Raw genomic sequence first — 18,763 nt, 5'->3', positions numbered from 1 at the left:
TGACATTTTACGATTTTAAAGAAATGTCTAATCTCACCGCTGTCCTCAGGATTTAATGACCCTCTTTTATTAAATGCCACGATGGAGTCAGACATATAATTTGTCCACTTCAAGCCTTGTTAATGAATCTGGATTCAAGCTCTGTGGCACAAAGCACAGCTAAACTCAAAGTCTACATTTGCACTTGACATAAACTCTCAGGCTACACTGAAAGGTATTTTAATATATTTACATAATATTAAAACCAACACTAATCAATAATTCAAACAGCTCAGTTCCAGTGGATTTGAGTTGGAGCATTTGAAATGAAATCACAGTCAGGTCACAGCTAACAACATGAGTCTGACTCTCTGAAGACAACAACACACATGCATCACTTATAACTGTGCCTGCCTTGATTTATACACACCAAATCTCTGCATTCACTTAGAATATTTCATGATATTTTAGTGTGATTGTGATCTTGAATGTAAGACATGTGTCTATTAGTGACATTTAAGCTCAAACCAAATGTGTTTTTATTGACCAATATAGAGAATCCTGAATCAATTTCATAGCAATACTGTAGTTAATAATAGTATATATGTAATGTAGTAATCACTAGTTAAGTAAGTTTTTACTACGTTTTTGGAATGAATGATTTTCCCACTTAAGCCACTGTTAAATGTAGAGGTGAACACATCTTTTGTCCCACAGACTCTCACTGAGCTTCACGAGACAATTGATGCAATCAGTTTTTATGACGTTTTGCCAACAGCAAGTTAGCATAGAAAATATAAAGCTGTGTAACGTTGGAAACAGTGGAGGACAGCTGGCCTGTCTCTGTCCTCAGCTTTGCTGACTACACCATAAAAGAGCAACTCGTCATTTTTAAACCTCACTTTTAAACAAGTTATTATTTCTTCTTTTTTTTTGTAAAGCTAACCAGCTGATTGCAGGAGCTGTACGATTCCCAAATACTGAACTCGATCCTTCTACACCCCATGCACAAGAATGAAAGGACCTCACAGGGCCAACATAATATTCAGTAATTTATAATAAACATGTGACTTAATGATGCTTGCTGAAGTTGATCTCTAAAATCCTTCTTATATAATAGTCAGTATAAATAGTCAGTTTCATGGGTGTATTTCACTGTTTCTATGATTGTACTCAAGACAAACATATTTTAACAAGCTTTTCTGTTATTATATTACCTTTGGGTTGCTGTTACATAGTTGTTTGGACATTCCTAGTAAATGTGTCTGTGCATGGCTGGACTAATACATGTCTGATGCATAAAAACATGCAGTTGTTTTCTATCAAATAAAGAATCCGATTGCTGGATTATTCCTTCATGTTATGTGTCTGTGATAAGGAGATTCAGCTCATTTAATGCATTGTTTTTAAAGGTACAGGCAAGTTGACTTACATTGGAGTCCAGGAGGTCAATGCTGTCCAGGCTCTTGCTCCGGTGAATGCGGCCCTTGATGCGGCGGAGTGATGGCTTGCCCTGACCGGTGCTCACTGAAGAGGCTGCTGTGACGGATCCAGCAGTTGGGCTGGGGTGTATCCTGAGGTCGGCACGAAAAGCAAAGACAACAGTTCAACATCAGAGGGCAAGCAAGTGTTCACCCAGCATGGGTGTTTTTTCACAGCAGGACATACTGTAGTGCCACAGGCAAGACGCAAAAGTAGTAGGAGGAGGAAAGACATTGTGGTTATGGTATACTTTTCCAAATGCCACAGTCCCCCGCTGGATGAAGTGGCATTTAAAGAAATCTATAATTGGATTTAATGTCACAGAGGCACTGTGGGAAGCTGTTTCAAACTCAGGAAGCAGCACAGCTTCAACCACAGTCGACCTGTGCTGCTGCTCTTTGGGCCTCGACAGTCAGACTGTAGCTGTTTCCTGTTGAGATGTGCGGTGTAGGCACTGTGGTTGTTCTATCATCAATACTCCCAGGAAATATTTTACCCTTCACTAATAAGTGACAGTGATGGAGCCCTGCGGACCACATTAACACCCTCAGCTTCGGGTTCCCATTGCATTTCACATACGTGTTCCTTAATTGATTTGTGACGTGCTGTGTTTGCCTTAAATATGAATCAGTGCAGTGAGTAATGAATCCATTAGAAGTGTACTCAGAATGTATGTGTTCATAAGGAGTAGCAACATCTATTGCACATATTTTAATTGCATATTAGCTCATTAATACAATACAATTGTAACTTACGTGACAAAAGGCTTTATTTATTCTTAATGTATACATGTAATTCATGTTCAAGGACAATTTTTGTCAGTTGTAAAAAAAAACAACACCCCATCCACTTGATACTAATGCAGCTATAATGGAAAATCTATGAGTGAAATGAGATTAAGATTAATACATTTTTAATAAATTTTCATTGTTAGTAATGTTATTATTTACTGTTTCTGAAACACGTTAGGGCGGGTGTAGTATAATCAAATTAAACCCTTAAACAGTCACCTGAAACAATGTGTTGACAGTTTATTTACCTATTAATTAATTAATCAATTGTTTTTATGTTATTGGTAACTCGATATCACATTATCATAGAGTGTATTATGTTGACGCTGTGGGCGGCACAAAACAAACACTTTAAATTAGTCAAACTGGGCTTTAGGAAACAATTTAAAGATTAATTGATAATTAATAATTTATGGATAATGAATAATGTAACAGCAGCAACACTGGTGCCAGAGTTAATTTAGTACAGAAAAAAGCTTTTTGTTTGCCATTACTGCTCGGTTTTATAGCACAGTGCAACTCTTATTGTTGCTGCCTCCTCTTTTCTCCTCTCCTCCTCCTCTATATCACCGCAGCCCTTTCTCTCAGTGTCATAAAGAAGAGTCACTCTTAATGAGGATTTACCCAACACAAAATTCAATGAGGAAATATCCTGAGCCCTGAGGAGCTCCTGTGGTTTGGAAACTCAGCAAGGGAAATTATGAGAGAAAGGAATGAAGAAAGACAAGAGAAAAGAGAACATCACCTTCCACTTTCTATCTGCATTAATTCAATAGTCGCCTGAAGCCAGAGTGTGGTGCTTACTGGCTGGAAATGCAGGGTAAAAGCATTCTGCAATACGTGCAGTCAATTATAGGCGACCTCAGGTTGTGCTCATAAAAAATCCAGCAAACATGACTAATGAGAAAAGCAGTTTGGACGCTATCACAGGCCCGTGCAGTCCCTCTCATTCAGAGGTTCGTTTCTTGGATGATGATTCTGAAATGGATTTCAGCCAAAACTCTCGGGGGCCACAGAGGCAGAATGTAACACACAGTGCCAGCGACTGTGCCGACTCAGATATAATGTGCACTGAATGATTTTAAGTTGCATTTGTGAGGCATTTTTCAGCCATAAAATTTGCAGGCAAAACGTGGTTCATTTGAGGACTGGGGAAATAAAGGAAACGCTGACACTGAATATTAATGTCACCTTTCCCTTTTTCCACATTTTGTACATTTTATGACACACATGGAGTTTAAAGCCACATTAAAGTAAAGTGATAGTATAATATTTTGGGAAGTTGCATTAAAGCGTTCTGTACTTCATTTATTGTTGAAAAAAGGGAAACACACAGCCTAGTCCAAATGTATGAGTGAGATTATTTCATGCAGCAAATTTTCTGGAGGCATCATTGTTGATTCTCCTGGCTGAGAAACAGTTTGGCAAATGACCCAATGTAAACCTGCAACTTTGTCATTTTTACATGACATGATTAAACCAAATGAGATACAAAGCATTCATGAGTGAGCTTCAGTGGCACTGGGGAGGAGATCGTAGCTGCAGTGTTTTGACAGAGATGAGTTACCTGTTTCTCCGTGGTTCCAGTCTTAATGTGCAGATAAGTTAAGTGGCTGCTGCTGCTGCAGCTGCAGGCTAACGAGACAACTTCATTTGAAGTATTAAGTAAATTAAGTATTTTCCAGGCAGTGTGTTATATTTATGTTTTCTCTGTCGATGCTGTCAGATGGCACATTATCACTAAGAGGCTAAGATGACAACATGTAAGAAATGTACAGGGCTTAATATATGTATTAGACCAGCATCCAAAGCCACAGCTGCCCTAAATTATCAAAACAATATTTTTTAGGTTTCTGTAATAGCTAATACACCAGTATGTAGAAGCTCTTTAACCAAAATTATATTTGTAATGCTAAAATGAAACTATTATTGTTATTCATTAATTTTCAAGTGTACTGTTTAACAAAAAAATAGTAAAGCACATTATTTCTTGATTAAGATGTCAAATTATATTAACTTATTTAAATGTAGTTATTTACTTATTTACTGTATTTTATGAATGTTATGATTGATTAATTTCCACTTTGTCAATGGATTTTTTTTAACGTGTATAATGTTATCATGTGTTGCTGCTGTAGACTAATAATGAAAATAATGAAATATGTGCAGTGTTTGAGATCATAAATCAGACAGTTGTGTAGTTACGTACAGTAAAGGGTTGCCAACTTCTGTTCTTACACTGTTTACATATTACACACATGGCACCCGCCTCCCCTTTGCTATGATACACTGACTCGGACGACCAATTACAAGTGCTCATTTTCTGTTTGATAGTAAGGAATGACAGACACATTATGGAGAGGGCCTGATGGCAGGAGGAGGATGGTTTTATTTTCCCCTCATACACAACCATCTTCATTATTGGACTGTAGTGACCTTGGAGAACAAAGGAGTCGCTGAGGGGCTGAGGTTGAGCCTGATTGTCTGACGTGCTAAACAAAACAAATCACTTAGATTTCAAAATGCGTTTACCCTTTTATTAACGAACAAAAGGATGATGGCGTGCATAAACTCATAAATAATCACAGGAGTCAAAGAAAAATAGCAGCCAAGCAAACTCTTTCTCTCCCTTTATACACATAACCCGCTATATCCCACTATCCAATGTAATCACACGATACACAATGCCAGAGTATAACAATAAATACACTTTGTATAATAGAAAATAAGTATTACTGTAATAAATGTATGGCTCCTACATGGACCAGTCTGTCATGTTTCAGTCATGGTTTTGCACTGACTTGATCATTAAGAAAAAAAAAAGAACCAAGTGCGTTTACTATCTGTTCAATACAGAACACGTCTTTTATCTTTGAAATATGGAGCGAATCCCTATTTTACAGAACGATTGGCAACCCTAGTACACTATGTGTATGTATGTGTGCATGAACTGGTAAAAAGGGAATCTCTGTGTTTACTCCTCTAAGTAAATATTTTGAACGCTAAAGGTTGTTGTACACACTTTTTTCTACGTATATCGCCTTTAAATGAAAGCCTCAGATTGTAATTAGGGCCCGAGCACAAATGGCAGGGGCCGAAATGGTTACATGTATTATTAGCCTTCAGACTATTATCATATCCGTGGCTTTGCGCTCATTTTTGAGGGGGTTGACGTGCATAAAAAGACCATATAGACCAAGACAAACAAAAAGGTCGACGTAACCACGCAACCTCAACTCAACAGGAAGTTGGCCATTTTGAATTTTGGTGTCTATTTTGACGATTTAATCCCTAAGTAAAATGAGCGAACTTATGTCACTCGCGTTAGTCGTACCAACATATGTGTACAAAAATGTCAAATGCATTTTGGACAGTCCGTGAAATAAGAGTGTCTGCTGGACCTGGTTATGATGGTTATATGTAGAGTCTTTAGTCTGCATGCACACAACACAACACTCCCCATTACAGCAAGTGTGATTCTATAGTTCACTGATAAGGTCAAGCAGAAGCCTGATGCTATAACCAAGAAAGAACACTGCACGCACGCACACACACACACACACACACACACACACAGTCATTAATCAGTAGCTGGACTTTAAGCTGTGCCTCTCTTCCCTCTCTCTTGGTTTTGCCTCGAGGAGCCATCAAGTACAATTAGTATGAGCAATAATGGCTACTGCTTAATCAGCAGGTCAATAGGCAATGTTACACTTCATTCCTCCCATCTTGGCCAGTGCTAATATAACACTTAACAAAGAGAGCAGTCCTGACTTGTGTCTGATAGATGCAATAAAACACACACACACATAGACACACACACACACAGTAAGATAAACACAGTCATACTCAGCAAATTCAACAGCAAATGAAGTGTCTCTGCTCTGCAATCGGCCTGTTTTTGTTTCAGATAAAAGGTGCAAGTTAAAAATAACAGGAAACATTACATAAATGCAATGAACTTGTTGTATTATCCCTGCAGACTTGCAACAGAGTGTAAAGTTCATTAAGTCAGGTTAATGCCAATTGTGTGTGGCTGTGTGCAAGGGAGGATGGCTTTTTAAGACTGCAGGCAAGAGGAACATCTGTTTGCAAAGGCTAATTCCATTTTAGAGAGCTGCTGCTGCTGCTATTCACTCTTTACAAATGTGGAGCTGTGGCCCTTTTTTTAAAATAACTTAATAAAAAGACATCTGTTTATTCTCAAAAGGCAAACAAAAGGCAACAACCTTACCAAAAAAATTCTGTCAAATCTTTACATTTATAGAATCTGAAGAAAGAAAGCGTTGATGCTGTTTGATCAAATATCATGAATGTAATGTCAGTTTCAGCTCCACTAGTGTACCTGGAGCATTTCATGGACATGCAGTGTTAAAGGGTGTGTAACATTATTGATCTGAAAGGTCACTTTAATCAAGTTATCAATATCGCTTGTGCAATATGGTTAAACCAATACATGCTGAGGGCAGTTAGAGCCACAGGCAAGAAACTTCAATTACATTAAATATACTGTATCTACAGTAGTATTCCAGAAACAGCTATTGTGTCTGACCATAGATGAGTATATACATTTACTATTTGTATTTGATGTGTTCTATCACCACGTTATGTAAATGATATCATGTTAATAGACAAAATAGTGTCTCTTTCTATATGTGACTTCAGCTTTTTAATGTACATTATTTCTCAGAACTATTGCAAACCTAGTGGAAGGATGAGGCCTTGGTCTGGAAATAACACGTTAGATTTAGTTGCAGGTGTGGCATAAGTGGCAGATTCAGCATTTTTTTCTTTATACTTTTTTTCTTGTACCATTACAACATACATTACAGCTTTTTGTTAACATTTCAAGGAATAATGCAAGAGTGTTATTTAATGTTACATAAGTCTATTAAAGGAACTAGACGTGTATCTATCTGCACTCCGGCGGGTGCAAATCTCATAGAAAGAATGCTCAGATTATTAATCTTAAAGAACACTACTCTTTATATTACCGCTCATTTCCCACTAGTTAGTTTTCATGATGGCAGTGTGTTTTTGTTTGTTTTTTTACGACACATTAAATGCTCATTGGTTTAAAAACCCAGTAAGAATCATGTGGCAAAATGGATATGATGAGCACAAGAAATGTCAGGTGTAATCATGTGACGAGATTTAATGGGGAAACGGCAAGAAAATGTTAGGAGTGTGACATGTAAAATCTTATAGTATGATGATTAATGTGTAATCTAATCAGTGTTTGATTGGTTAATAACAGATTTCAAGAGCTACAAGAGCCTGGTATATATGAACATAATTGTCACTCAAAATTAAGCTCAAATGACCAAAAACAAAAACACAGCAACTATAAAACCAAAAGAAACATAAAAGGTCTCCTCTGTCTTGGTGAATCTTGAATCTTCTTCCAGGAGGGCCACTATAGGCTAATAAAGACAAGACTAATGAAGCTGAACAGTACAAAAGAGAAAGTGCTGCATGTGATAAGTGTGTGTAACTGCACTGTTCATGAAAGGACGGTGGTCACAGTTGTACAGTTTGTTACATTTGTAAATTATCTGGCGACACAAACTGCAAAATGTTGAACACATCCTGTTTAAATAATACAAACAAAATAAACTTGATCTCAAGACAAAATGATGCTGAGGGATTTTCAGCGTGACTGTTTTGTCTTCGCTCGAGTGACAGAAAGAGTTCCGAAAATTATTCAGGTCAACTTTAGTGGTGGTTGTAATAGTTGAGCCTCACAAAGTGTAGAACCGTGCCAGTGAATACAGTACGTGGACAAATGATCCACAGCTCGCCACATCTTTCTACTTAGTGAGAAACACTTGCTATCAGAGTGTTATTGAGCCTCCTCACTCCCAATTAACCGTCTTTGCATTCAAACAAGATGGTTATCTGGCTGTTATTAGGGAAACGATGTCTCAATCTGCTTAGTGCCAAGAAAAATGAGTGGCAGTCTTACAGTAAACAGATGAACACGGCATATATACAGCAAGAGGAGAACTATAGGGGGAGGTGAGAGGTGGTTGCTGCAGTTTTATATATATATATATATATATACATACTGTATATACACTATAGAAAACAGTCACACAGAGTAATGAGGACACACAGACAGTAAGGTGGATACACAGACAGGACACACATGCAGAGAGTATGGGTATAGAACATTTAATAGACACGGCTGTGTGAGCAAATAAAACCAGGAGATGCTCATGTTTCATGCTCTACATTTTATTAATTAGTTTCCACAGAGCAGTGGGGATGAGAGTGGAGGCGGTGGAGGCAGGATGATGGTTGACCACATGGTTAAAGCGTGACGATGACGTTTCCAGTGACAGCAGCAGTGCAATGCAGTGAAGGCCATATATGCCACAGTGAAGCACACGAAGTTGGAGGCACAGGAAACAATGGGTGAGAGAGACTGTGACATCATTCAATACGCATTCAACTTCAGATCGTGATGAAGAGGAAGGACACATACACACACGCGCGCGCTCGCGCGCTCAATGACGCACGCACTCACGCGCGGAGCAGCAGCTTCAGCTCCCGTGTATCGACCACAGTGGGTTTAGTGATGATAGCAACCTGGTGCAGACTGGCTGCAGTGGTGGAGAGGAATATTATGTCATGTTGGATGGAGAGTGAACGGGCGCACCGTGGCTCCGTGACCCACTCATCAGCGCGTGACGAGATGTAGGAGGCGACAGCACCTCTCTTTTCTCCCCAAACCTTCATCACATCATCATCATCACCACCACCACCACCATCATCATCATCATCATCATCCGCACCAAGATTCATACTCACCACATTCGCTTCCTGGGTGGAAGACAATGTTCTTTGTTGGAGGCGGTCACCCCCAGAGCCAGCTGCATAACAGTAATGTATTTCTGGTAATTCACCATGGTACTGTCCACCGCTACTAAAAATCCAACCCAAAGAAAAGCACAGGTGATCATAAATGTCTTTATTCCCTGGCATCCGCCTCCGCTGCGTCTTCCACGCTCAGCATCACAGCGCCATTTCCAGCGCTGAAGGACTGACAGTGAAAACACTCCCCGAGGAGCTGAGCGAAAGGTGCCGTACCGCTGCGACCCATGTCTGCAATGACACTCTGAGTTCCGTGTTCTAGCGTCCGCACACGGAACGCCGATCCATTCGATTGGTGCTTTTTTTTTTCTTTTTTCCTTTTTTTCCCCCCTTTCTTTGTATGTATAATTTTTTCAAAATATAGAACAAAATGTGGACATTGTCTCCTTCCTCCTGCCTCCTCCTCCCTCCTCTCTCAAGGGCTGGAAACACTCTTTAAAAAACGCTGCAGCGTCCAGGCGTCCGTGTGTGTGAGGTAGGGGAGAGAGTGTGTGTACAGTGTAGTCAGATGGGAGCAACTGGGAGGGAGGGAGGGAGGAAGGAGAGGAGAGAGGAGAGGGTGAGGCGGGAGTAGGAGGATGGTGGTGAGTGTGTGTGTGTGTGTGCGCGCGCGTGCGTTCGTCTGCTTGTGTGTGTGTGTGTGTGTGTTGGGGGGTCTTAAGTCTTAAGATTGTTTTTAATTAGTTGTGAAAGGGTTTGTACACAATACTTTGTGGAAACAGTAATGGCTTACAGGTTTGTAACTAGAAAGAGCCTTGGTATACAGTATATACATATATATGTACACTGTATACACATCGGTATGTATCGGTTATCGGCCCAAGCGCTCCCCGTGTTAGGCATATCATATATTAAAAAGCCTTGCAACTGCCCCCTGTGCTGAAATCCCATCCATCCATCCATCTTCTACCACTTTATCCTCCACATGAGGTTCGCAAGGGGAGCTGTACCAATCTCAGCTGATATAGGGTGATCGACAGGGTCACACCCTGGACAGATCACCAGTCCATCGCAGGGCCACATAGAGACAAACAACCATTCACACACTCACACCTATGGTAAATTTAGAGTGTCCACTTTACCTAAACCCCAGCTTGCATGTTTTTGGACTGTGGGAGCAAGCTGGAGAACCTGGAGAAAACCCACACACGGAGAGCACATGCAAACTCCATGCAGAAAGGCCCTTGTTTTCCGACTGGGTCTTCCTGCTGCAAAGGCAAGAGTGCTAACCACTGCACCAACCGTGTGGCCCGGTGTGCTGGCTATCCCATGTATTCATGTTCATTTCAATGAATTGGAAATGTTTGCATACACACAAATAAAGGATAGTGAATTTGACCTTAAGGAAACATTTTCTCCATCCTTATTAAGTAGTGAACAAACAGTGGGCCGCACTTATCTGTGAGCGGGGAGCACTGGGGGAATGCTCAAGGACACACAAGCCCTTGGCCCGTCCCAGGATTGAACCAGCGTCCTTCCTGTAACAAGCACAATTCCTTCCCTCTTGGCTGTGTAAATTCTAATTTATTTTGTGAATATACGGAATATATTATTGTTATCAGTGAAGCCAGACTCTCAATTTAACATGTTTCTTTAATCTCTGATGACGCACCATGGTTATTTTATATAATAAATGTCTTACATACAGCAGTATCTTATAGTCTTAGTGGTAGTCCTAGTCCTAGTTTTATCTTGTCTTACTCTGTATGTTGTCCACGTGTCATGTTAAGTATTTCTTATGATTGCTCTGAAAACTGATTCTGAAAAAGTGCAGATGAGAGAAGAGCGTCGGAGATAAAAAAGAGTTGTGTAGAAAACAACAGTCATAATGACATAATGGCTGTTGTCCGGCTACATCATTGCATTTAAGTGTAATGTACATTATTAGATTCTATGTCCTTAATCTCACAGACATATAACAATGTGTGCTACAGCTAAAGAACACTCAGTACCCCATATAAATGTCTCTCAGTTATAGTCAGCTTTTTTTTTTTAATGGCACCCATATCAAAGCCTGAACCAGAACTGTAGACTGAAGCATTTTCAATTTGTCTTTAGTGGGGTTCATTGTACAAACGTTGTAATGACACCTGCTTCACAGTTACACTGTAAAATAAAATAATCACCCACATTGTGCTTCTTCAGCTAGATGGCACTTCAGTTTGTCTACTGTGAAAATGACCTCATGTGACAGCATGAAATCATTTATTTCACCGCACTGGTGATTTTCAGTAGCTCTCATTTACAAATAATGGTTTTCACATGTCTTTTTCCAGTTAAGAGCATGATCCTTCATCAACACTCAGTAAACTCATTATGTTAGATTGTTTTTTTTCCTAGAGATATTGCTGATGTGTATTTCATTGAACGTGTTTTAATGATTTTATTACATGAGTATTCCGTGTTTTTTAAAACTCTACAATCATCCATCCACCTAGTACCACTTTGTACCTTGCATGTTTTTGGACACACACACAGGGAGAACATGCAAACACCGACCCAGTCACAAACCCGGGTCTTCTTGCCACAAAGGCAACAGTGCTCTCTACAATCATATCATTTTTCCATATTATGAACACCCAGCCATCCATACCAAAATAAACACCAATGTTTATTTTCGAGCATCAAAGGCTTTGGGAACTATTGATGTTGTTGCCTTAAAATATAAAGTACTCTTTTCCTGCTTGACGTTTCTAAGTTTGGCTGCAGATTATACGGTGACTTAGTGTTTGCTGAATTCATACACACATCAGCAGCAGTGAATTCACTGTGCCCACACCAGCAGTCATTAGCAGCAAACAGAGGCAGGTATGGTTGTTTTTCAGTCAATACAGTGACACGCTGGTGTCGCCATAAGCTTCGGAGTAAGTCGATTAGTCTAGACTTTGAAGTCTTAGCAGAGAGAGAGCGAGAGAGAGAGACGCCTTCTCACCTGAGCGGAGAGGTGCACGTCTCACTCTCACTAAACCCCACAGACTTAAAGAGTGAAGTCCAGCCATGCAGGACAGTCTGTCTGCAGAGGCCAGATACATGGAGGCTCTTATCTGCTGTGGCTGATTCAAAGGCATAATAGGACGAATTAGCTGAAATAAGCATTAGGTGATTAAGATTGTTAATTAGACAAATTGGATGGAAAAATGAAATGAGCTCCGTGGATGAAAGAATCCTCCCTATGGTTTGTGAAATGTTAACCTGACAGTGTAAACGCTCTCTTTGGCAAGCACGTAAACACTGTGTTTGTGATCTGAAATGAGAAAAAAAAAAATGTATATATATATATATATATATATATATATATATATATATATATATATATATATATATATAAATAATAAACTATGATTATTACTGTTTCTAAAATAACTAGGATTAGACTATTTACAATGTATAGCATTTACACTAATCTTAATATAAAAGACAGAAAATGAAGGTTGGGCTTGTTGTAAAATGTAAAACATTTTTTTCTTGGTTGCTTCTCTGGTACTTCTTGTCTGTTACTTCTGGCTGAGTGGAAGCAGAAAAACCCTTAAGGGCATTAGAGGAAGCTACATTGCATTCCCCTTATTGCAGTGATAACAGCTTCCACATTTCTTGAAAGACTTTCCTCAAGATTTTGAAGTGTTTCTATGGGAATTTGTGTCCATTTATTCTGTAGAGCATGCATGATGTTCAGAGACTGATGTTGGACGGGAAGACCTGGCTCACAATCTCTGTTCTAGTTCATCCCAAAGGTGCTCGATGGGGTTGAGGTCAGGGCTCTGTGTGGGCCGGTTGTGCACTGGGACACATGTTGGACGAGAAAAGGGCCGTCCTCAAACTGCTGCCACAAAATTGGGAGCATTGTCCTTTATTGGAGACAAGGGGCCAGGGGCCAAAGTCTGTTAAGAGAATGGCTCCATTTGCACAAATCTCAACAGCTCACTCAGTGTGTAAGATCTATGCATAAAGCTATGCCAAAATAACCCAAAAGCAATATTTAAAACTTTCTTTTTGGTGTTGGTAGGGCTTGACCTCAGTATTATGAAATCTAGGCTCCTGAGAGGTGATAACAACAGTTACACTTTGAGCCAAAATCAATGTCAGATTTGGAGCTCACAGGACTCTCTTTTATTTTGAAAGGATTTTCTTCTCAATTCTGTATGAACAAAAATGTTACACTCACGTTAGCATGAAGGCACCTTATTGTTTAGATGTTTTTAGTTTTCACATAAAAAAACAAAAATGTCGACACTCAGGTTCCAGTACTGTGCGCTTTTAAATCCCATCAACACACTCAGACACACCGTTAACAGAGCCGTGAGGGTGGAGCAGAGCTGAGCTCCAGCAAACCAAACAGCACTCTGTCACCTCCCATTGACAAGGACACCATTCATAATACTGCTGATTTATCTGACACTACAGATCATTATCAGGCATGGAAAACACAACGGTCATTAGTGGATGGGAAAACTGCTACTGATATTCACACACACACACACATACACAGATATCAACTATGTTCCCCCTTCTTTTTCTCTGTCTCGCACACACACACACACACGCACACGCTTCATTCATAGTGAGAACCCTCATAGACATACATTCCTTAACCCTAACCGTAACCATCACAACTAAGTGTCTAACCCTAACCCAAACCTAAACTAAACTCTAAACCTAACCTAAAAAAAACAGGTCTTAACCCTGAAAAGGTCCTTTTGAAAAATGTCCTTACTCTGTATGATGTATAGAGTTTTTTTGGTCTTTACAAAGCAACAAATACAAGAACACACACACACACACATAGTATGGGAACCAGTAGGAGTGTGTCAGTGGGGAAGCTGAGAGACAGCAGTGGGTCAGTGGTTGTGCTGCAGTCTGAAGCACACGCCACTGCAGCACTTTGATTTCATGTTGGCTTCCCCCCTCTGCATCTTCACTGTAATGGCTCAGAGCAGCTTGCCCCATCATTACCCTTCTCACATGAGAACCCACTGCTGACTCCTTTATTGTGCATCACTCACACACACTCACACACACAAACACACGCATTCATGTACAGCATTCTTAGTGAGGTCACTGATAGACATAATACATTCCTTATCCCCTTACCCTATCCTCAATGCCTAACCTTTAACCTAAAACCAATTCTTACACTGACCAGTAAACCAAGTCTTAACCCTCAAAAGGCCCTTTAAAGTTGTGTGAACCAGCCAAAATGTCCTCATCCGTGTTTTTTGGATTTTCACGGAGATACATACAAGTGCACAGACACACACATACACATACACACAGGCACAGTTTTGCACTAATAACACACTGAAGTACTTGTCCCTCCCCCCCCGGAAGTAAATAGGACAGACAGACCTGCCCTTCTTTCTTGTGTCCTTAGATTCTCTCGTCCGCTTTAGTCAGTGTAGCAAAATCAAAGCTGGTTTGTAGGACTCAGAAGCTGCTCCCGGAGGAGACAAACTTGGACCAAAGCCCTGAGAACCACTACTGCTATAACACCGTGATTTATTGCTTTTGCACCAAACAAAGAGGAGAAGTTCACAGAGAAAGTCCTCTTCACATGAATGCACTGCACCAAGAAGAGCAAGAGTAATGAAACACGTCCCCCTCCACACACACACACACACACACACATGCACAGTCACACTTCAGTGCTGTCGCAGTGCTTTCTCTCCATGTGCTGTGAGGTGAGTCATCAGCACAGAGAATCATAACCTCGCAGCTCCAGCTAATTGCTCCTCTTCTCCTCCTCCAACCTGCCAGCATCTAATTTTCTCCACTTATGGATGAAGGCACAGTGACTTACATCATCACTGCAGCCTCACATATACATATAAGGCCTCCGATCCAGACACATGGCCAACTCTTCCCGGAGAATTGTACAGACACACACGCACACATCCTGTATAGATACAAAGTGGTATACCCTGCAGTTAAAACAAGGCAGTGATCCAAGTACAGTGTTTATATTAGAGGCTAGGAAGCAAAAAAAAATATTTTTCTTCCAGCGGATTGTGATAATCTTACTTGATGTACAGACACAGGTAGAATTAGCAGTTGCCAGTTTCCCTCAAAAGTATTGGAAGTTCTATTTATTAGTGTGTTCTGCAAAATAATTATTTCCGTTTAACGTGAAGCATTATAATTGAAGCATTTTATTTTATTCTATTCTATTACAGCATTAGCTCAGTGAACTGAAATTGTCTCATTGGCCTGAGTGTATTTATTTTATTATTGGCAGGGACAGTTATTTCTGTTGTACATGTTCTGTTCCGCCTATCGCCCCAGTGTCAGCTGAGATGTTCTGTACCATCATTCATTCACTGTCTACCGCTTTATCCTCCACATGAGGGTCACGGGGGGCACTGGAGCCAATCCCAGCTGACATAGGGCAAAAGTCATAGTGCACCCTCCCTGGACAGGTCGCCAGGCCATCACAGGACCAACACACATCCACTGTCATTCACACCTACTAGAGTGTCCAATTAACGTGAATGTGAGAGGAAAGAAGAGCCCAGAACACAGAAAGGCAGTTATGTAACCAGGTGTCTTATCAATTTAAACCACTACTCCAGAGTTTTTAAATATTGGTTTAAAAAACAACAAAAAAAAAACAACAACAGTGCCAATAAAAAAAGTAAGAGGCTGTTAAACCGGTTTCATTCAGGTTCACATCACTTTGCGCACTAAACAAGACCCTTTGTGCCCTTTAAAACAGAACAGATGCCCTGAGATGAGATTAAATGCTGCATGTTCACTCTCAGTCAGCAAGATACTGACCAGAGGCGGAAAACAAAAAGCCAAAATAACACAGTGTCTCTTTTAACCTGCAGAACTGACAATCACTCTGCTCATCTGCTCTGGATCAGACACAGTGTGAAGAGTAGGAGAAGGAAAAGGAAAACACACACACACGACTTAGTTTGTGCAAAAGAAAAAGTTAACCGAGGGAAGATATTTCAGGGTTGTTTCCACATTTGTAACGAGCATGACTGCAGACATGCTTCACTCTGTCACGCAGACATACGTGCTGGCAAACACAATCTAGCCAAGTCAAGCGTCCATGACTTGAGGCACTTTCTGTCCTATTTCTGCCAAGAGTAGATTAAAAAAAAAGAGAGAGATTATCTTGTGTTTTTTTTTAGCTTCGTCCAACACTTTGTATCAGAATTAGACATTAATAATGATAGTGAATGTCCGTGTTGAAAGTAAAGGTTGTATTAAAAAGAAAACACAGTGAGAGCAACAAAAACATCTCAAAGTTCTTGCCTTTTTCTTACACCAACTAAGGAACTAGAGAAATGTCAGATTACAAAGAGCATCAGCAGTTGGTTCATCACACAGGAAGGCACTGGAGATTACAGACATCGCCTTGTTGGTACTGTATATCATCTCCTGCTGAGGCACCGTGACTGTTGTTGCTGTGTGTGCCGCTTCTGTCAGCCTGTCTGTGTAGATACATGTGTGTGTGCGTGTGTGTGTTTTCTGTGTCAGTGTCTGGAGCCGGACCACTGGGACTCCACGCTGACTTAGCTGTCATGCCTTGTCGAGTGTATCAGCGAGTCTGTCCTGTCACTGCAAGCATCACACCCACACACCCACTTTACCATGCTGTGTTAGCTGGGCTGAGAGACTATTATTCAGAGGGTCCACTCTCCCGGAGAGACAGCACCACTCAGTCATGATACACTCACTGGGCCTGACACACGGTCACAACAACAACAGCCTTGCAACAGTGTTCACCAGTGGAAACCAGCCGCTCAGTAATCTCACTGATGGAAGCAGTTTTACCAGAAGTGTTACCATTTTAAGCGGTGTCAAAGGTCACTGTGCTGAAATGGGTTAAGATTAAGGGCTACACTACAAACACCAGTGCACAGCATTCACACGAGTGAATAAGTAATTTGAAATGAGTTGATTCTGTCACGCATCTGTATGAGTTCATGTGATGGTAATAGGAACACAAAGGCTATTACACTAGATTGCTCTCTATCAGAGGCCCCCAACCAATTTCATGAGGCCTGCCACTTAATATCAAGTGATGAGCTATTTCTGTATTTTCTTATTAATGGTTTCGATTTCTGAAATTGTTTATCGTTCCATATCAAAACAAACATTTTTAGTTTGAAATTATTTAAAATATCATGATAAATATTATTATTTCGGTGTCTTTTTTTCCACTTGACCGGCCCCCAACTGACTAAACTAGACACTTAGTGGCACCCAAGTCATTCAAGTTTGAGACCCCTGCTCTGTGTGATGTCCTCCTGGCCTTCTTATCATCAGTCTTAGGTTAAATAACAATAATGTGAATTATTAATGAAAATAAATCGGTGTTTACGGAACATGAATTGCTTAAATCTCAGTCGAGACAACTGCATTTTACCACTGCAACACAAGAGTAACTTTATCAACTGCTTGGACATCATATAATCCAACAGATGTGACTTAAAGGATGTGTGTCTCACCTGGAGTCATACACAGGGTCTGTGTACATAGGTGGCTGCTCTCCAGGACTGTTTGGGGGCACAGTGAGGCCCCCTTTCCTCCCCCATGCCGAAACACCATCTGTAGGAGCAGATTAATGTTAGCTACTTTTCAAGGCCCTGTAATTTACATGTATTCCCTGTGGCTAAGTGAGTGTACGAGGAATTCACATGGTCTTAATTGTGGGACATTAAGCACAGATAAAGTGGAAGACTCATTTAGGTGCAAATGCAAGACAGTTTCTTAGTGTACTGAGATTTAAAAATAAATAAAAAAAAGTGAAGTATTGATTTGCTATAGTGCAGCACAGACAATGCCCTTCAGACAGTAGCCACGTTTACGCCATATGTTGTCAGAGGCCAGTTAGGAAAGCTGAGGGCTCAGTAATCCCCTCAGACATTCAGATTTAAGCAGCTATTTTTGCTGGCTCTTAGTCTGTGGCACTAGCTTAATGAAAATATGTTTCCATCTCTTTATATTTCTTGTTTTCTTTTGGGGTTTTTTTTTCTCAAAACATTAAATATTAAATAAGAAGACTGAAAAACAGTGATAAAACAAGTGCTACGCTTTTACAGATCAATGAGTTTTAACTAACAGATGTAGACATTAGCGTAGTCAGTGTAATTAGTGCTTAATTAATGGCTGTACCTTCTCCATCCAGCAGGAAGCAGGTCAGCAGGTGGGGACACACTTCCTCCAAAACAGAGCAGAATGAGAAGAATGCAGAAGGCCCTTTTGAGGACAGATGATCCAGGAATATTTCTGTCCTTTTTTTATTGGACTCATGTCCTAGTATTTCCTTGTACTCTCCGAGTGAGAAAACCTTATCGTACACCAAGTAGGGGAGCACAGTGTTGACATCCAGCTCACTCAGGATCTTCTGTCTGTGCAGTTTGAGGATCTTAGCCGCCCATCTCTTCTTCTTTCTGGTGCACGACCTCCTGCCTGACTTCAGCTTCTGCCTCTTCTGCTTCTCCACAAACCACTTCTTGCTGCCGCTGCCAAACATCTCCAGGCTGAGGAAATCCACCAGAACTTCATCCACGCTTCTGTCAACACAGTTCCTAAAGGAGGGAAGGTGCATATTTCATGCCAGTGGAGCAACTGTGCCACATGTTTCCTCGAGCCTCACTTTGTTTTTGTCTGAGTCGTTTATCTAT

At 40.5% G+C, this 18,763-nt stretch overlaps 1 protein-coding gene across 12 annotated transcripts in view; it reads right to left on the bottom strand.

Annotated features, from left to right (window-relative positions):
- tjp1b (tight junction protein 1b) overlaps positions 1 to 18,763 on the bottom strand; it is a 59,456-nt gene extending 40,693 nt beyond the window's left edge. For 7 of the 12 annotated variants that reach the window (XM_044016607.1, XM_044016611.1, XM_044016613.1 and 4 more), the window contains exons 1-3: positions 18,252 to 18,762; positions 17,585 to 17,684; positions 1,412 to 1,553 (exon numbers count right to left, since the gene is read on the bottom strand). In XM_044016607.1, coding sequence (XP_043872542.1) covers positions 1,412 to 1,553; positions 17,585 to 17,684; positions 18,252 to 18,687 — 678 coding nt within the window. In that variant the 5' untranslated portion in view covers positions 18,688 to 18,762. Of the gene's footprint in view, positions 1 to 1,411; positions 1,554 to 9,065; positions 9,659 to 17,584; positions 17,685 to 18,251 lie in introns of those variants that run through there. The other 5 variants (XM_044016614.1, XM_044016615.1, XM_044016616.1 and 2 more) reach the window with 2 other exon arrangements.

This window comes from Solea senegalensis, unplaced genomic scaffold (genome assembly GCF_019176455.1).
Source record: "Solea senegalensis isolate Sse05_10M unplaced genomic scaffold, IFAPA_SoseM_1 scf7180000014697, whole genome shotgun sequence".
Classification (NCBI taxonomy): domain Eukaryota; kingdom Metazoa; phylum Chordata; class Actinopteri; order Pleuronectiformes; family Soleidae; genus Solea; species Solea senegalensis.
Note: the sequence above shows the minus strand (reverse complement) of the source record. Positions and strands in the feature narration are given on the sequence as shown.